General features: G+C 38.0%; 1 protein-coding gene across 1 annotated transcript in view; it reads right to left on the bottom strand.

Annotated features, from left to right (window-relative positions):
• Positions 1 to 21,269, bottom strand: part of CTNNA1 (catenin alpha 1) — a 161,714-nt gene that overhangs the window by 3,698 nt on the left and 136,747 nt on the right. Inside the window, exons 11-16 of the mRNA XM_069104313.1 lie at positions 14,946 to 15,102; positions 4,271 to 4,471; positions 3,720 to 3,871; positions 2,604 to 2,714; positions 977 to 1,158; positions 484 to 589 (exon numbers count right to left, since the gene is read on the bottom strand). Coding sequence (XP_068960414.1) covers positions 484 to 589; positions 977 to 1,158; positions 2,604 to 2,714; positions 3,720 to 3,871; positions 4,271 to 4,471; positions 14,946 to 15,102 — 909 coding nt within the window. The remainder of the gene's footprint in view (positions 1 to 483; positions 590 to 976; positions 1,159 to 2,603; positions 2,715 to 3,719; positions 3,872 to 4,270; positions 4,472 to 14,945; positions 15,103 to 21,269) is intronic.

The following is a 21,269-nucleotide window of genomic DNA, read 5'->3' as shown; positions in this document are numbered from 1 at the left end:
TTCATGGACTAAGATATCACAAGTTACCTAATTACACACCCATAATGTAGTATGGGAAAAAAAAAAAAAGAAAGAAAATTAAGGGGACATAAAAGCCAGTCAGATGATGAAATCCAAATGAGAAAATTAACATTCATGAAAATTGCTTTTTTAAAATTTCTATATTATGTTAATTCTGCTAAAAGCCAATGCGGGTGGTTCAGACTGCACAGAATGGTGTGACAGAATTCCTGAAGAGTCAGGGTTTTCCCTTTTTCACCTCAGGGTGTCCTGTACCTCCAGAGCTGATGTCCCAAATGTTCACTGTGCTGCAATCTCCTCAATGATGCTGGACACTTGAGGGGCACAGTATTGTTTTTTATGTTTCAAACTCTGGTCTGTGGCTCTCTCCGTGATATCATGTATTCTTTGCAAATGAGTATGAGTAACAACTAAGAGACAGGAATTGCTGCCATCACTCATATCAGATACCCTGATACTTACATGGTCCGCAATGGTTCTTCCCAACTTGTCCATCCTTGATCCTGCCTCAGCAATTTTCTTAGCTGCACTAATTACATCTGATGTGTTTTTAAGTGGTCCTTTCCCTCTGTAAAAGTCAATGAGAAAACACTCATAATGAGGGCTAGAAATATCAGACCTTATGAGTGAGTAAGCAGTGAGAGGCTGGTACCCAGGACTTGCTGAGGCCTGTTTGAGCACAGGGTGTTGAACATTCCATCATCCTTGCCGGGCCCTCTTTGAAAGGGAAATCTAGACATCAGCATTGGGGGAGGGGGAGGCAGCCACCAGGGTCATTTAATACCCCTCAGAGAATGAAGCCCGACAAGGGATGCAGTGTTCACTTGCTACCAGAGAAGCTCAAGACTACATTGGCTCCTTTGTACAGGAAGCGTTTGAGACCCCTCACCCTTTCTCCCATTGCTTGCTGAAATGTGGCCAAAGCTGCCTTACAGAGAGCTCCCGTGGGGCCCACCTGGTGAAGTCTGTCATCTCCATCATGATCATGCACATCTGCTTGGCCAGGACAATGATGTCATTGCCACTGTCATCCCATTTGGACACTTCAGCATCCAGTTTGCTCTTCTCTTCCTGAAAGCTGGCCACCTGCTCTGCAATCTTAGCTTTCTGTTCTTGGGGAAGCTGAGCCATGATAGCCTGAAATAAAGGGAGCATAAAGCTTTCATAAAAGGAGAATATGGTATCTTCCAAGTACATTATCTGCTTATTTCTATTGGTTTTTCCAAGAATATTTCCAACAGACAATCTATGACATATAGATAGGATAATGTCATAATGGGCTTCATTTTACCTGAAGGGTTATTTCTTTCCATCTTGAATTGAAGTTTATAACAACCTAAATTACCTACCAGCCTGCAAGAACAAGTTCTTAAAAGGGAAACTGAGTGAGATCAGCAGAAGCTCATGCAGCTCTGTGATCATCTCCATTCTGTGACCAAATTCACTTTAATCTTTCAAGCCTCAAACTCTGCCTTCTATAGAGGGAGCCAACTTGGGAAATGGCTTCCCTAGAATGCCAGAAACTGGACATTTTTCACTTTAGCACAGTGCTTTACATCTTACTTTTTTTCAAGGTGATTGGGAAGTGGTTTTCAAGTGTGTACTTGAAAAAGGAAAGAGAAAGCCACTGGGGAATATAAATTCCCACCACGTCACCCTGCACTTAAGTTACATCAAAGCACCATTGTTTTACTTGAACTCAGAAGCACTTCCACAGGTCCAATGCCACCTCTGCGATCAGGCAGCAGCCAGCCAAGCCCAAAACAGATGATAAAGGAAGGCGCACAATGAAAAAGGTCCAAGAAGGTCACAGGACTCTTCTAAAGAGAGGCAGAGTCCATCCCAAGTGCAAGAGAAATGACCAAAGACCAAAGGATCCTGGAATAGTTTCTCCTAAGTACAGTTTCCAAAGTCAAACGTCAGAAACTTGATTAATAAGACACCATGGTTCAAGGAATTTTGGAAGAATGAAAAAGCCCACTCAAGTATTTTTCATGGCATCCTCCTAAGAAGATAAGATGGTAGTGACTAGAGATGCAACACTTCAAGTGAATGCAAGAGCATCGGCTGTTGCCCTCGAATGTAGCACCGCTAATATAGCAGCCATCAATAATTAATTATTTCCCATCTACACTAACATTTGAAGCCCAAACAATAGAGCTTGTAAAGGGAAGGGTTTGGCATTGGATGAAAGCCATTGTCACTTCTTGGCTTAATGCATTTTCTTAAACCAAAGACTTCATTATCTGTATTTCATTTCTACTGGGAAAGAGCCACAACCCTGTTTTAAAGGGGCAAGCTTTCCTTCCTTGGGTTTTTTTTTATCTGAACTAAACATTAGAGACATTTTGGAAAACTCTGCAGTTTACTCAGCCTCAATACAGCACTTTTATTTGTGCCTTAGTGTTTCGCTTCATTTCTACTGCACAAAAGGATAAAAAATAGAGGTCAAAACACTGATAGTACATCTTCTAGAAAGGTGGCTGTGTGTGTGTGTGTGTGTGTGTGTTGGGGGGGCCACACTGTTCAGAGGGGGTTAAACTATTTAAACATCTATCTTCTCCAAGAAGCCACATCCTTACTCGTGCACTCTGACCAGCAATAAGCTGATCGTCCTCAGTCTGGATGCTTGTTCTGCTTCTAACATCAAAGTCTTCAGTCTCAAAGTCAGAATCATCCAACTCTTCAGGAGTCTAAAACCAAAAAAGCAATTTCAGTAAGTCTTGTTAACATTTCAGATGAACCAAATTCAGCCTGCCACTTTCAAATGATAAATAAATCACAGGCCTTCCAGCCAGAAAGTCCTGGTAGGGAAAAGAGAGAGGACAGCAAGTACTCTTAGTACATTATGGTTTGGACCAAATTTTTGTGGGAACATCCTCTAATCCATGGATTACTGCTTGGGGATAGACACCTGATTGCTCAAAATAATCATTTACAGATGAATCCCTGCAGAGGTCATGTCCTGTTTACTAAATGCATTTTAAAAAGGACCAATAACATGCTTAAGATTTATAAGATGACATTAAGAAAGAGGTTTCGGCAACAGTGACTCCAAAAGCTTTATCCATGTTTTTACCATCATCTTTGCTCATCAACTTTTAACAGAGTACAAATCTATTGTTTAGAACATAATTGAAACCCAAGCCTGCACAGGGGTAATGACAGAGGTAGTAAACTAATTTGCAGTGTCCATGTGGAAAGCTTCTACCTCATAATTAGATGGCTCAATTTCTGTGCAGAAGGCTAAACTCCAATGGCCTAACTTTGGGTTCTTTTTAGTTTTTGATGGCTTTAGACGGCTGAAAATGGAGAAGAAAATATTTTCTCACATGTACTATTTCTAAATATGTACCAGAGTTGCTAACACTGATTTTAAAGAACTAATTTTGGTAAAATAAATTGCAATTCATTTAAAAGATATTTTAGTTTTAAGCTATCTAAGACCTAAAATTTTTACCTTTGAATTGAATCTTTGTCCTAAATTAAATTGTCATATCACAACTATTTGGACTTACCCTGCTTTGACAAAGTTTTGGCTTTAGGTTACATTCAAGAGTCATTTTTGACAACATAATTAAATATCTGGTTTTAACAGCTTTTAAAATCATGATTTAGATATTGTAACTAAGTCACTTCAGCTCCAGAAGGCTGCGTTGCTGAAGCACAGTTAAATTTTCTCAAATACATTTCCTCACCCTTATCATCAACACAGCTTTTCTGATGTCCCGAATGCCGTCATAGACCAGTCTGGAGGCATCAATAAATTCATTCTCATCCATTGGTTGGGCAGGATCAGAACTGAGAGCTTCCACAGCGGCTTCTACTTGCTCAGTAAAACGTGGCATAACTGAAATAAAATGATGGGACCATGGATCATGTGGCCAATCTGATGGTGTGACTTGTTCAAGTAGGCTTCATAACAAAATCAACTCCCTACTCCTTCCTATTCATGCTAGGTGCTTATGTTTATGACTAAGAAACTTAATCCCCTTTAAAAAAATTTAATTTTTAGTTTTCAACATTTTCTCTCATAAGCTTTTGAGTTTTAAATTTTCTCCACCTCCCTCCCCTCCCCATCCCCAAGACGGCATGAATTCCTTTAAAGCAAATGATAATTATTATAAAAAATTAAAATTCAATTATTTTCCATACCTATTAAGCATTCCTCTTCAACACAGTAGCAAAATAATTTGATATGGGTTGCCTGGATCCCCAGGAGACAAGAAAGACATTCACTTACACCCACCTGTATTAGAAAGCAGCCTGGTGGCCTCAAGAACCTTTTCAGTATAGACTCCAGGTTCATAGTTGTCCATCTCTGAAGTGACAACATGTATAACCCTGGCTGCCCGACCCCGAATGGCACCAGCAGTGCGGTCTAGACCATCAACATCTTTTTCTTGGAGAGCAATTACACACTTGTTTACATCTTCCAAAATGTGATTCTCTGATGAGAAAAAAGCAGAGAAATATTTGAGGACATTTTCTAGATATGAAACTTTAATCAAACAATTGGGGTGGTAAAACACACACTTAAGTTACTAGGAAATATGAATAAAAACCCTGTAACTTAGAAGCTCAATATTAACTTTAGACCACATATACCAGTTATGAGTACATTTCTCTACCTAGAAACCTAAATGATTTCATTCCTCTTATAAAAGTACTATTTTCCCTGAAAATTTTAAACCCAACCTGTAACTTGCTCTCTGTGTGACAATGGGAAAAGTCTCTTCAACTATCTTGCCTTAGTTTCTTCTTCTGTAAAAGGCTGGTAGTGCTAGGAGGATTGGATTGGAAAAGTGGTATTTTTAGGGGCAGAGCCAAGATGGCAGCACAGAAACAGGAAATTCTGTGAGCTTCCCCAACGACCACCTCAAATACCTTTAAAATATGACTCTAAACAAATTGTAGAGCTACAGAGAGAAACAAATCTCCCACTGAAGGAAGCCTAGGCCGGCATGAAGGGTCCATCACAAGATGCTGGGAGCAGAGCACAGGCCCAGAGCCAGGCAGTTTTGGCCTCAGGGAGGCCCCGACCAGAGGTGGCCAGAGCAGACTTCAGGAGAATGAATCAGCAGCAGCTGTGGCAGTCTCCAGATGGCCTCAACCCATAAATACCAAAGAGGAAGTAAAAGGTCAGTCAGGAACTCTGTTGGAAAGGAACGGTATAGTCCGGCCCCTGCCACCGGGACAGAGGTGAAGGAGTCAGCCTCCATAGCTCCTGGACTGCAGATTCTAGGAGGACCAAGCAACCATTCAGAGGATGATAGCTCTTGCTTTAACCTGCTTGGATCTGGATCTCCGTCTTGGGTGGAGGTCCTGAGGTGTGTGACCAGTAGTAGACCAGAGCTTGTGGGGGCTGCAGAGACAGCACCCACCTAATAGCTCCAGCAGCTGCAAAAACCCCAGCAATTTGGGACAAAGCTTTCTCCATTCTGGAAGCAGAGTTCTACCATGGCAAAGTGCTCAAAAGTCAAGTAATTAACTGGCAACATGAGCAAACAGAGGAAGCAAAGCAAGCCGAGTAATCAAACCTTAAGATTCCTTTTTTGGGGACAAAAAGGACCAAAGCATGCAGCAGGAGGTAGACAGGAAGTCAGAACTCTTGCATCAAAAGCTTCCAAGAAAAATATGAACTGGTTACAGGCCATGGGAGAGCTTAAGAAGCATTCTGAAAATCAAATAAGAGAAGAGGAGGAAAAATTGGGAAGAGAAATGAAAATGATGCAAGAAAATCATGAAAAGAGAGTCAACAACCTGACTGAAGAAAATAACACCTTAAAAATTAGACTAACTCGGGAGGCTATGTGGCATAGTGAGAAGAGTGCCGGCCCCGGAGTCGGGATGACCTGGGTTCTGATCTGGCCTCAGACACTTACTACACACACACACACACACACACACACACACACACACACACACTGTAGCCATGTAACCCTGGGCAAGTTAACCCCAATTGCCCTAAAAAAAACAAAACAAAGAACAGACTAACTCAAATGGCAAAAGAGGCCCAAAAAGCCAATGAGAAGAATGACTTCAAAAGCCGAATTTGCCAGATGGAAAAGGAGTTTCAAAAACTCACTGAAGAGAATAATTCCTTCAAAATTAGATTGGAGCAAATGGAAGCTAACAACTTTATGAGAAATCCAAACAAATGAAAAAATAGAAGGCAACATGAAATCTCTCATTGGAAAAGCCACTGACCTGGAAAATAGATCCAAGAGAGATAATTTAAAAATCATTGGGCTACCTGAAAGCCATAATCAAAAAAAGAACCTAGAAACCATCCTTCAAGAAATTCTGAAGGAAAATTGCCCTGATATTTTAGAACCAGAGGGCAAAATAGAAATTGAAACAATTCACCAATGACCTCTTTAAAAAGATCCCAAAAAGAAAACTCCTAGGAATATTATAGCCAAATTCCAGAGTTCCCAGATCAAGAAGAAAATATTACAAGAAGCCAGTAAGGAACAATTTGAGTATTGTGGAAACACAATCAGGATAACACAAGATCTAGCAGTCTCTACGTTAAGGGATTGAAGGGCTTGGAATATGATATTCTGGAGGTCAAAGGAGCTAGGACTAAAACCAAGAATCACCCACCCAGCAAAACTGAGTATAATGTTTCAGGGGAAAATATGGTCATTCAGTGAAATAGAGGGCTTTTGAGCATTCTTGATGAAAAAAACAGAATTGAATAGAAAATCTGACTTTCAAATACAAGGAGTAAGAGAAGCATGAGAAGGTAAAAAGGGAAAAGAAATCATAAGGAACTTATTAAAGGTGAACTAACTTACATGGAAAAACTATAATTGTAACTCGAGACTTTTCTTAGTATGAGGATAGTTGAAGGTAAAATAAATATATATGTTTATATAGGAGGGTATATGTGCGTATAAATACATGTGTGAGTGTATGGACATGTGGGTACATGTATACATAGACAGAGGGCACAGGATCAGTTGATTAGGAAGGGACAATACCTTAAAAATAAAATTAAGAGGTGAGAGAGGAATATAATGAGAGAAGGAGAAAGGGAGAGATATAATATGGTAAATTATCTCATAAAAGAGGCAAGAGAAAACTGTTACAATGGAGGGGAAGAACAGGAAGGTGAAAGGGAATAGGTCAACCTTACTCTCATTGAATTTGGCTTAAGTAGGGAATAATATACACACTCAAATGGGTAGCTTACCCTACAGGAAAGTAGGGGGGAAGGGTATAAGAGGATGATAGAAGGGAGGGCAGATAATGGAGGAGGGTAGTTAGAAGCACACCTTTTTGTAAAGGGACAGGGTCAAAATAGAAAATATAATAAGTGGGGGGTGGGATAGGATGGAGGGAAATATAGTCATTCTTTCAGAATATATCTACTATAGAAATGTTTTCTGTAACTACACATGTACAACCTATACTGAATTGCTTATCTTCCCCGTGGGGATGGGTGACAAGGGAAAGAATCTGTAAATCAAAGTTTTAAAATAAAATGTTAAATATATATACATATACATACATACATATAATTTTTTTTTACATGCAATTTAGAAATAAGATATACACGCACTGGGGTATAGAAATCCATCTTGCTCTACTAGAAAGTCAGAAGGGGAATGGGGGAGGATATAAGAGAGAGTAGATTCAGGGAAGGGGTATTCAGTAGGATTGCTATTTTGGGGTGGTGGGTAGGGGAAAGACTGGGAGAAAATTTGTAACTCAAAACCTTGTGGAAATGAATGTTGAAAACTAATATTAAACAAAAAAATAAAATAAAAACACAGAAAAAAAAGTGGTGTTTTTTGCATGCAAGCCAAAGGAAGAGTTGTTCTCAGGGAAACTAAATAAATTGCCTGAGTTCCCTAAGATCACAGATGAGAAGTGCTGTGATTATTTATGGGCCCAATCCTACAAAAAATTGTTTGGCACAGAAACTTTAGGCTAAACTAGTCAGCCCCATCTAGGCAACTGGATCCCATAGTGATGGATACTAGGTTTGGTATGGCCAGAGGAATGGCTTCAGTTCTTCCTCTGAATTTGAGTGATTGCCCAACCTAGCTCTCTCTAGATATCTGGCCACACTAGGCTGTTTCTTGTGCCAGTTCATTCAACTAAACAAACAGATGAGTCCACCATGTCTAAAGTGCTGCATCAGGCACTAGAGATACAGAGAACAAACAGCCATCATCAGGGAGCCGCTGCCAGTCTACTATAATTCTGAGGATAAATATCCAAATGACACAAAGGTACAGAAAAACAGACACAGAGTGCAGTGGCAGCTGGGGAGCCTCCAATGTCCCCAGGAAGGAGAGGGAACAATCTAGTGACAGGTAAGATCCTTCACCAAGGTAGAGAGAGAAGTCCTAGCTAGAACATCAAATTCAGGGCCCAGTAGAACAGAATGGAATGAACACAGGATTAGAAATAGGAAATTAGGTGGGAAACTGGATTATTATTGACTTTAATTCTATCTGATTCCTCATCTTTGTGATCTCTATTCTGATCTATTGTTCCGCTTTTATTTTGTTCTACTTTTTTTTTATTAAAGCAGAGCCAAATAGTTTTGAGGATGATTCTGGTTTTCTCAGAGATAAATAAATTGAGAAGTGTATACAGGTTAGGTTCCATTTTGGACCTGATGAGTTTGAGATATCAAATGTCCATAAAGAAGGGTAGCTAGGTAATGCAGTAAATAGAGCACTGTTCCTGGAGTCAGGAGGACATGAGTTCAACTCCAGCCACAAACACTTGACACACTTACTAGCTGTGTGACCTTGGGCAAGTCACTTAACCCCAATTGCCTTGCCCTCCCCCCTCAAAAAAAAGGAAAGAGAAGAAGCAAATAGCCATAAAGAGCGATGTTCTGAGGGACAGAATTTAGAGCTCAAAAATTAAAAACTGTTTTTACAGAAATAAAATATCAAATTAAAAACATTTTCACAGAATTTAGAACAGAGAGGAGAATAATATGTGTAACAGCACGGAACAATACAGTATGTGGAAGAATTAACTAAAGACATAAAAGGAAACAAGGACTTTCCAAATAATCTGGAACAAAGGAAAATCAGGAACTGCCACTAATTAAGAAAAAGGAACACAGTGAATTTGTGAACTTTTTTGAAAAGAATTAAATATTTGAGTCTAATTCAGATTAAGGATTAATTAATTTTTCCCCTAACAAATCAGTTTGATAAATTAACAATGTTAGCAATAATTTAAAGGAAATGTTTGAAAATGCGCCATTCTCCAATTGTTAAATGGTCTAAGGATATGAACAGACAGTTCTCAAGGGAAGAAACCCCGGCTATCTGTAATATGGAAAAATGCTCCAAATCACTACAAATTAAAATAGAAATGCATATTAAAGTAATTCTGAGATCTCAGAGTAGCAAAGATGAAAAAGGAAAAATGATCAATGCTGGAGTTGCTGAGGGGAAAAAAGCACATAAATGCACTGTTGCTGGACCTGTGAATGGGTACAACCATTGTGGAAGGCAATTTGGAATGATATATAAAATCAGCTACCACTGCAAGGCCTATATTCAAAAGAGAACAAAGGAAGAGCAAAATATTTGTAGCAACTTTGTTTTATGGTGGCAAATGAAAACTAAAAATGAAGAAGATGGCTGTCAGTTGAGAAATGGCAGAATAAGCTGGGCTACATGAATGTGATACTGTGCTGAAAGAAATAAGGAAAGAGATAATTTTAAAAAGATAAAGACTCTTATGTGAACTGAGAGAGTAAATAGAAGAATAATTTTTAATATTAATATTATAAAAATGAAAAATGTTGTTTTATAAACTAATGAAACAAGTGGAACCAAGAAATTTTCACAATAACAATTACCACTGTAAAAACCAAGTATAAAAAAATAAAAGCTATAAAGAACTATTATCAATAAATAGAATGAACATTGATGATAACAGAAGGATGATGAAACATGTTACCCACTAAAAACATGATAGATTTAGGGTACAGAATCACACACACACATATGTAGCCATTCAGGGGGTTTATTCTGCTTGACTATGTATATCTATTATAATAATCTTGTTTTTCTTTCCCCCCCCTTTAATAAGGTAAGAGGGAAAAAATAATTTCTATAAATTTTTTAAAAACAGAAATGGGGTACAGATGTGAGAAATATTGTATACACTTTCCAGTGAGGTCAGTGATTATTAGTTGTACTCTTTCACAAACAGGATCTCAGGAATGTTTTAGATTCAATATACTTAACCAATCCCTTATTTAAACAAAATAAAAATGAGTTTGAATCAAGATTCAATTCCTAAACACCTGTCACTGTAAAAACCTGGTAAGGACACCATACCTTGGAGGGTGTGGTGCCTTGTACATAATATATAACAGACACTGAATAAATCTTGAGTACAAAATAAGGAAGAAGTTACAATGAATAAGCTATGTGATATGGATTAAAATCTAGTGGGCTTAAATAGCAATTCAAAGTTATAAATCAATATTATACCATTGTATTTCCATGGAACCTCATTCTAAGTGCCATTAATTTCAGTCTTATCACTGAAATCTTCAAGTAAATGATAAAGGCAATAAATATTCAGTTCAATTCTTAGTAACATCAGAGGCAGTACAATGCCTTAATAAAATACCCTCAAGTACCAATGTTGAGGGGCTAGCTATAGGTAGACTCACTTCTACATTGCCATTGGAGCTAAGTATGAGTCTAACTATTCAACAAAACTATTTGGAATTATATTAGAAAAATCATTAAACTGTTCATCACCTTTGACCCAGCAATCCTACTACTGAGCACTTACACCAAGGAAATCACAACATAGCAAAGTATTTCTATCAGATCCTTTCTGTGGAAATGTGAACATAAAGAAATCCAATTACACTGGAAGAAATTAACTACTTGAATTCAGAGATACATGAAAAAACTTTAAGAAGTTGATGCAGAACGAAGCAAACAGAACCAGGAAAATAAGATATATAATGAAGAAAATGAAAACAGTCTTAAAAGGTGGGCTAACCTGATTGAAATTAACAACCTTAATCCCAAAGAACAAGTGGTTAAAAACACATTTCCCTCTTCTAAGGAGAGTCATGGGAGATCTGAGTTCAGATGGTGCTTCTGATACTTAGAGCATCCCATGATGCATCTGGGGAGAGAAGCCACAAGCTCTTGCATCAGTCTTCTCATCAAATACTTACTTGCAGCCCCTCTTATGGGGTCACTTGTGAGATTCAAACAAGATAACATTATGTAAGAACTTGTAAACGTTCGAGTGCTATATAAAAGTCTGTGCTTATGAGAGTGAAATGTTGTACACAGTATAAAGATAATTCTGTTGATTGATTTTGTTTAGCTTCTTCTGTGTTACAAGGAAAATAATTGGCATAAAAATCCAAAGGATCAATAAAACCTAAAAAATATTTACTGGATTTTGAATAAGGATATATTAGTTCTAATCCTGTCTCCACACCAACTATCTTCAGCCTTCGTGGAGGCACAGATTTAAAGATAGGAGGGACCTATGAAAATATGTACTTCAACTCAGTCATTTTACAGATAAGGAAACTGAGGCCAGAAATGGTCACAGAGGGAGCAAGTGGCAGAGCCTGTACTCAAATCCAAGACAAATTCCAAACCCCCCACTCTATATTATACTATACTCTGCAAATCCACGGGCCCACCAATACACTGTGTGTATTTTGCTTGAGGACCTCTCAGCTAAAATCTGGGGAAACCACAAGAATGCTATTTGTCACTGATGCTTCAGCAACTCATAAAGACAGTCTACTTAGAAGCAGAGATTTTTAATTTAGCAATGTTAAAAGTAGAATCCACATCGACAAAATAGCTGATCTGAAGTACTAAAGCAAGCCTAATTATCAAACAGGCATCACTAGCTACTGTATTGCTGTCAATTTCTGAAACTGATCAATTTAATAAATTTAAAATAGAGTAGCCCTATTGTTCTAGATACATGCCAGTTCAAGAATACAGTTTAAAATCAGTAAGGCAGTACATTATCCCAAGATATTTGCTGCTCTAAGTTACCTAGCCATAAGAATAATTATACTATCAATTTCATTTATCTACTTTTATAAAAAAAAAGGCACAAAAATTTACCACATAAGCATAAAGATGAGAAGGGTCAGTGCATTTATATGGAAAGAGTTAACAAATTCAATTAGAATTAAATTTTAATGTCTTTATCACTGATAAATTTCAAACTTGTATTTAAAATGTCAGTCAATATACATATATTCTGCCTTGGCTGAATACTTTCTAACATCTTATGTGTTCTTTAATACTTACAGGCAACATTCTGAATAGGATTCATAGAGGGAGTCCAATTAGACAAGGCCTGGGAGTGGTTCAGTTATGCTTTGATGATCTTAAGAATGGAAAGAGAAAGGAAGAGAAATACACTGGAGGGAAGGGTTGGGGGGGAGGAGAAAGGAAGGATAGGGAAAATTATCTCACATAATCTGAGTTGTACAGACATCTATACATAAAAAGAAGGAGAGAGTTGGGGTGGAGGAAGGGGCTCAGTCTCATCTGAACCGAAAGGAAACACACACACACACACACACACACACACACACACAGTTGGTTACATAAATATATTTCACTCAACAGGGAAAAGGGGGAGGGAGGGAATCAGATAGAGGAGAAGTTAAGAAAGGGATTAGTCCTAAGTAAAACAAAGGATGTACAAAATCTTGATAGCTCCTTTTGAAATAGCAAAGGAGTCTGAGCAGTGCTCATAAATGGGGGGAATAGATGAACAAATGATAGAACACTATTATGGCTATTAGGAATTAGGAGTGGCAGCATGCAAACTTAAATGTTACCCTGAACACCCTGGGAGAATCACAACTTCTTTATCCAAATCTTTAAATTATTGTTACCAAGTGGGAGAATGGATAGTTTAACAACCAAGCTACAAAGGCAGGGGACCTGAGTAAGGTCAGTCAAAAGAAAATAAAACGGTTCCTACATGTCAATGACCTTACAGAGATTTTCTTGACATGATGTGATATACTGTAATCTCCCAACTGTTTTCATTGGCTAACTTATGTTTCTAAGTGAACTTAATGGGAACAACTAAGTAACAAAAAATCTCTCCTTCCATCTATGTACTTAGGGCTAGCTATTTTGTTATACAGTACAATTTTATTTATTTTCCGCCTGTAAAATGGTAAATGTCTTAGCTTCGTTCCATTAAGTCAAACTACTCTTGCCTCTATCTTATACACAGGCACAGAACTATATCTATTTGCATAAATTTTTAAAAATACGCTCCAGACAGGCTGCATATTTGTTAAAGAATTCAATTTCTCTTTCATATACTTTTATGTGTCTCACCCTAAAGGTAAATGCCTACATTCCATTCTGCTGCTGCAGAATTCCTTTTGTTCTAAGTGATTTGAAGAATGCTGCAGGAGAACATTTGTTTCTGGTACACAGTAGTTTGCCTCCAAGTTCTACAAGGAGATCTGCAAACTGCTTGGAGACACATTTCAGGACACACAAAACCTAACCAGAACAAGGAACTTCAGGAGTAACAATATCCAGTGGGGAAGTCTTTTCATTTAGATTTCAAATTTTTTTTGTGGTTGCTTTAAAGCACATAAAGAAAAGTAGGGATCTTATTTAAACCTATGAAAAAATTCTATGAAAATACAACAGAAGGCCAAGATTTCCCAAAAAAGCCATAGCTTAATTTCTGACACGTGTCTGCAGGTGATTGAATAGCAAATACACATAGCTGTTGTCTAACCTGGATTTTCCCCACATTTCCTCTTTTTCTCAGATTAGGCACTTCTAGATAATCAGTACCTTGGAGCTTTCATACATATAGACAATGGATTAGTTCTCAAGGAAGGCATTGCAACACTGGTATACAGAATATATTCTAACCCGCAAAGAAGTCACAGCTAGAGCAGAGTATCCTGGACATACTTCAAGCCTATTTTTTCCATTGAAAATTTCCTAATTTCTACCTTGCACCTGTGACTACAAAACTACTACAATGACTACAGTGATTGTTCCTCCTCTCCATGCACCACATGGCTCTGTGAATCCTGCTCTAATGCATTCAAAAAACACTGCAGGCATTTGCTAAATGGAGAATGCATTTATATTTACTCAACTCTGAGGACATGGAATTGAAATTTATCTCAATGCAATAAAGACTAAGAATTTCATTTGATAAACGTTTTCTATACAAGATGCAATTTACTATGATGTTACTGCTTTATGTTTACATAATGAAATCAAATATTTTTATAAGGTAAATTACCCAGATTATTTTCTAGTTCATAATTAAATGGCACTTAAGAATTTCCTTGCTGTTTTCTTTCTATCAGACAGAATAGTTTTGTGTTTTTTTTTAAAGAGACAGTTCCATTATCATTTATGTGTGACAGAAAAAGATTTCTGGAAAGAAAAGATCTCTTTTTAGAAAAAAACAAATACAATGCTACCACCCCCTCACACAGTTCCCCTTTAAGCAAAAAGTGCTCCCAGTAAGCTGGTGGCTTTGCATGTGTATTTAATTTTCAAAATATGACAACAAAACCTGAATAAGCCTTGGTGATGCTTGTCAATCAGACATGGGAACTGAAGGGCCATGGGTTATATCCCCAGAATCAGAGGGAAAACACCACCGACTACAAGTAGCAGTTAGCTTCTTAAATGCACATTTCTGCTTAGAGGGGAGAAAACACAGAATTGCTTAATGCAAACCTAACCCAGGACTGATTAAACAAGCAACTTCACGTCCATGGTCAGTTTGTACTATCGTTATTTTTTATTAATGACACATATTGATATTTCAATGTAGAAAAATAATTTACCACTTAGAATTCTAGGCTTTTCTTATTTGTTACAATCTAGATGAAAGTATATATAAACAAATGATCTTATTACCTGAAACAGCCAGGAAATCATCAATGGAAGTTATGTCATCGACAGCATCAGTTAGAACCCGGACTTGCCTTTCCCATTGTTCTTTAAAAAGATCCATGTTCTCCTGGGCCAATTTACTTTGTGGTTTTGCAGCCAAAGCCAATGCAGCATTAATAACCTGAAAAAAGATGTCAAAGAATGCACATTTAATCTCATGTGGCATGCAATTAAATCAGACAAACTATACTTAGTTAGAAAACTTAATAGCTATGGTCTTCCCCCAAATACATTCTTCCAGAGCTACACCTTGCTGAGGCAAACTCATGGAGGTCACTGGGCCAAAAATTGTCCCCATGTGCTACTTTAACTCTCACATGGATGGAAAAACTTTTATTATCAAAATGAGAAATGTAATATGTGTCTTTCCAATTACAATGCTGCATAGAATGGTTGGCAAAGCTTTATATTTTCTATCATGAAAAGTTAGCAATACTTTCTTTATGGTGACAGATACAATTTCCTCTACAAATGGTCTACTCTGAAAGGATCTTAGAAATGATCCAGACAAATCCTGTCATGTTAAAGGTGAGGAAACTGGGACCAGGAGAGCTTAGGTGACTTTCCCATGATCACAGTGATAAGAGTATAATAAATCTAATCCAGAACCACTCAATCTTAATTGAGAGCATGCTCTGAGAGATTTTATAGACTAAGTTTTCAAATACAGGATGGACTTAGAATCAAGAAGATCCAGGGAAAAGCAAGGTGGTACAGTGAATAGAGTAGCAGCCCTTGGAGTCAGGAGGACCTGAGTTCAAATCCGGCCTCAGACACTTGACACACTTACTACCTACAGGACCTTGGGCAAGTCACTTACCCCCAAATTCCTTGCCTTCCCCCCTCCACTGGGAAAAAAAAAAAGACCCTGGGTTCAAATTCTGCCTCCTGTTGTTACTACCTTAATAACCAGAGGCAAATAAATGAGCTCCTCTAAGGCTCATCATCAAAGGAGAATAATTTAACATTGACTATGACATGCAAAGATGGTGACCTACATTGGTAGAAGTGCTTCACCAGGGGGTCCTTAAACCAATGCAATCACACAGCCAGTCTCTAATGCTTAGAAAGCTTCATCCAACCTAATGTTCAACTTTAATAACATGGCTTATGGTAAAAGGACAATAATGAACAAACCCATACAAGAAAGGAAGACAGTATGAAGAGGTCAATTTAAAGGAGATGCTTCAAAACTAACCCAAGGTTATGAAAAACAGATTTATAATTTGCCTAGTCACTCTAAATAGAGCATCTTATGGATCCTAGAGGAGCTATGGTTTTTTAAATGAGCCTTAGGTCACCAATAAAAACTTAAGTCAACAACATGTGAGAATCACTATCTAAAATTAAGGTAATTCATTAATAGTCTATGTCTGAGCAAAGATGAAATGGAAAGTAAGAGTCTTATGTATTTGTTTAATCATGTCCAGGTGCATTTGCTAGCATTTCTACATTCCCTATAACAGTCAGAACCCAAGAGACTCTGTCTGGTCCCTGCCTGAAGAATAGACAAGGGAACACACTGAAATGGGTACAATGAGAAAAAAAAAAAAAAGGAAATGAACTCCCAACAAAAGGAAATAAGCCCTGACCTACAATGCTGAGATCATTATATATTACTAAACAAAAGGCAACTATTCCCAAATCCTTTTTAAAAAAAAATATATCATGTTCTGCCCATACTTCACTGCTACAGCTAGCTACTGTATCAAGTACAATGTATTCTATGTTATGGTATTGACAATCAAGTGATAAAAGTTTTAAAACTGGCTTCATTTGATGTGAAGATGCCTTTGGACTACTCTGTCATGGCACAAATCCTGGATATGAGGGGCGGGGGGAATCCCAAGAAAATCTCTCACAAAGATCTTGTGTACTACCTGTGGTCTCCGTGGATCAGTAAATGTGGGAGCACCAGACTTCATTTGAGAGGTTCTTGAGGGAAAAGGGATGAATTGGGCTATTTCTTAGTGAAAAATAGCTGCTAGATTCCTGGGTTGTTCTTTAAAATTGCTTTCCAAAGAAACTAAGTTAAATGGAAAAGAGTATTGTCATCCAAAGGCATCATGTTCACCAACCGGCATGCTGAAGATTAGTCAAGGATAAAAGCTACAACTATGTTTCCATCTACCATGAACGTTTTTCTAAAGGTTCTACAGTCTCAAGTCCCAACAGACAAACTTGTCTGGAGTTGTGATTATTTACTGCTTTTCAGTCTGTCAGTCAAACTAACAGAATCTGGGCTACTGCAAGTCTACAGGGATGAATCTATGTGGCAACAAAGTTTAAAAGGAGACAAATGGAGGAAAAGGAAGAATGGATAACTTTTCAGAACTTGGCTTTCAAGTTTGCTCAGGGAAAAAGAAAAAGGTAGCTAAGTGGAGGCTGCACAGAATTCACCTCTCTCATAGTATCTAGGAAAGGCCATGCATTAAAACTAGGCCATACGAATTATTTAAAAGCCATTTTTGTACTAACTAAAATGTGCAATGCACTCTTGCAGAAGATGGCATCTGAGCCAAGTCTTGAAGGGAGTCAAAGGTGAAGGTGAGGAGGGCAAGCATTCCGAGTCTGGAGGATAGCCAGTGAAAAGGCACCGAGCCATGGAGGTATGTTCTGTGCAAGGAAGAGACAAGGCTAGTGTCACTGGATTGTATGATATGTGAAGAAGAGTAAAGAATAAGAAGTCTGGAAAAGAAGGAAGGGTCCAGGTTGAAAAGGGACTTAAGAGGTAAAGGATTTTATATATGATCTTGAAGTACTAGAGAAGACCCGAAGTTTCTTTGAATGGAGGTGGGGAGTATATGATGTAGTCAGATGTGGACTTTAACAGAGAGTAGTCTGGAGTGGGGAAGAGATTTAAGATCTCCACTTCTGCTGTCCTTCAATGTGGCTTCTGATCTCATCACTAAACTAAAACTGCTACAGACACAGTCAATGGTTTTTTTAGTGGCAAATTTCAAGCGTTTTCTCAGTCATTTTCTCATTTGACATTCTTGCCCCTCCCATTCCCCACCTCCCCCCACCCCCAACCACCACCAGACACTTTCTGAGTTTACTTGTCTTTGCTTCCTGCCCTAGTATATCCATTCTTTTCACCTTCCTTTTACCTCTGTATCTTCATGACCCTCTCTGGTTTCCCAAGGAGAGGGATAGAGGGAGCTCAGAGAGCACTTGTATGTCTGTGCTGTCCTTAAAGTCAGAGTTGTCTCTGTTCTCAATAGGAGGCTCTGTTGGGCTGGTACTAGGCTTTGTAGGAAGAAGGGTGGTGACTGCTTTCCTACTGACTCTTTTTGGCTAACCTTTTGTGCAGTTCTGTGGTGGGTAAAGTCACTGTGGTTTCTCAATTAATTTTTTGATTATTATTTGGTCAGATGTGAACTTCATGGTTTTGTTGGAATCATCCTAATTTCTTCACCAGTTACACAAGTCTCCTATCTCTACATCATCTCTCCAATCTGTTCCTCTCTCTTCTATCACATTACCTAGTTTCAGGCCTCATCCCCTCTCACCTGGATTATTGCAATAACCTCCTAATTGGTTTCAATGCCTACTGCTTTTCTATTCTCTAAATCCACCTTCCACATAAAAAGTGAATATTCGTAAGGCACACATCTCTACTCAACAAACTTCAGTAACTCCCTATGATCTCTGTTTAAAACACAATATTTAGTATTTAAAGCCTTTTGTATTCTGGTATCCATCTAATTTCCAGTTTTATTTATTTTGCAGGCTTCACACACTGTGTGTTCCAGCCAAACTACTCTCTGTTCATTTGCTCCATTATAATCTCCAACAAAGAATAAACTTATCTTCATCAGGATAAACTCATCAATATGGAAATTGCTACTCAAACCTCATACCCTAAATTGCTTCTGCCTCTGTTTACAAGGACAGCAGGACTAGACCAAAAAACTCCCAAAACTTTATTTGCCACTAGTAGCTCCTTCTCCATCAGGTCCCTGCCCCACCCCACCAATAATCAGTTTCCTTTTGGGTATTGTCTTCCCTCATTAAATAGTAAATTTGTTTAGGGCAGGGACTGTCTTTCTTTTTCTAATTTGTATCTCCAGAACTTAGCTCATTGGCTTTATTACTATTATATTTTATTTCGATTGTGTCCAATTGTGTTCAATTGTGACTTTCCAGACACCACTGGAGATCTTCTAGGCAGAGATAGTGGAGTGATTTGCCATTTCCTTCTCTGGCTCCTTTGACAGATGAGGAAACCAGGGTTAAGTGACTTGCCTAGGGCCACACAGCTAGTGTCTGAGGCCAGATTTGAATTCAGGTCCTCCTGACCCCAGTTGGCAGACTATCCACTGTGACACCTAGCTGCCCCTAGGTAAGATTTGGTATCACAAATGAGGAAACTGAGCCTTAAACATGTGAAACACTTTTCCCAAGGTAACAAAACGAGTGTGAGACAGGGTTCAAATCCAGGTCTCTTGGGACTCTAATTCCAGCATTCTTCACACTACATGATGCTGCTTTTAATGAGAACATATGCTCTCAAAACAAAAGAAGTATGAATCTAGCTCACTAACTCTCAAACCTGGGAAACATGTTTGAACATTACATGTCCTGTACTGAAGTTATCATTTTAATTAGGATTGACTAGACTGTACATGTGAATCTTTTTCAGACTTTAAGATCATTTATATAAATACTCTCCAGTAGGTGTGATCAGCGTATGTTACCATCTGTTTCAGCCGATATGTGAAAGCATTGTCGCTTTTCAAGCATTTCTAAACCAAATGTGGAACCAAAGACATTAAAAATAAAGTGCTGATATGGTAAAATGGTAAATTTTCAAAATGCCAGTTCTCCAGAAATCTGCTTAAAAGTGATTCTATTCAATGTGGTTGTCTACAAAAATTCCAGATTTGGTGACTAGACTTCTCTTTCTGTGTAATTCTAGACTGAACTGATGGTTGAAAAATATCCATCAGATAAAACAATTCTACCATTACACTACAGAAAAGATTAAGAATGCTTCTAAAATACCTATGATGAAAAATGTTATCCACCTCCAGAGAAAGAACTGATGGAATCTGAATGCAGATCAAAGCATACTGGGTTTTTTAACTTTATTTTTCTTGGCATTTTTTTGTCTGTATTTTCTTTCACAACATGACTAATATGGAAATATGTTTTGCATGACTGCACATGTATAACCTTTATCAAACTGCTTGTCTTCTCAATGATGGCGGAGGGGAGGAAAGGTAGGAGAGGATTTGGGACTCAAACTTGTAAAATATGGATGTTAAAAATTGTTTTTACACGTAACAAAGATAAAAATATTAGAATTGGAAAAAAATTAATATTTAGAAGATCTGTTTAAAAAAAAAAAAGGGAATGCTTCTAAAAAAAGTTTCCCAAAGGAAGGTGACTTGCTTTAAAAGGAAAGACCAATCATTCGGTAGTGGTCATTTTAATATTTTAAAAGAGGCTCACAAGTAAAGCTTACTGTGGAGGAGGAGCTCATAGGAAACAGGTCTAGAAATTGGTTGGATGGATGTGGGTATGGGGTACATGCATACCTAATCCCCCAGACTAAGGTCAATAGCAAGCAAGATTTCATATTTTCTATTGAAGCTGTAAAGAAGTGATCTTTGGCAAATTTTCACTTCAAAATCATTTTCATCTTTACACTAAACAGAATGCTTCTACCAAATATATCATCCCACCATAGACTCTAAATGGTACCACTCACTAGAATGATAAGGGGCATATGTATATAAGGCCTTCCTACTCTGAACTTTTTTTTTTTTATTACCATCAGGGATATTTCATAAAACTCTGTAGCTAGTCAATTTGTAAAGTTATCCTAAGGCCATCCCCTACCAAATAAATTACAAGATTTAGCTACCAACTGCTTGGCATGGCAGAGATGCCACTTGATCAAACTATATAATCCAAACTTTAAAAGTTTACAATTGTAGGGGAAAAGTATGGAGCATAATTTAAAAATGAAGGCTCAGAAAAACCTGTTAGCCTAATTCCATGATAACCCCAGTTCTCTGTGGGCTAGACTCGTTGGTTGACTGTTGTCTGGTCTCAAGGACCAACATCACTATGTTTCAGCAAACAGTGTATTCCACTGTGGCTGACCAGACTAATATGAGTGACCTACCACAGGTCAGGCAGAAATAGTCCACATGAACATATGGAGTGAAGATGTCTCTACATTTGCACAGCCCATGTTACTTTTTTAGCTAGTGCAACTATAAGCTACTTTGCTCATAGAGCATGGCACTTTCTAAGTTACAGGCATGCCATGCTGAG

Source organism: Petaurus breviceps, unplaced genomic scaffold (genome assembly GCF_028583685.1).
Source record: "Petaurus breviceps papuanus isolate PSGF00001 unplaced genomic scaffold, PetGlider_PUasm1.0 685, whole genome shotgun sequence".
Lineage (NCBI taxonomy): Eukaryota > Metazoa > Chordata > Mammalia > Diprotodontia > Petauridae > Petaurus > Petaurus breviceps.
Note: the sequence above shows the minus strand (reverse complement) of the source record. Positions and strands in the feature narration are given on the sequence as shown.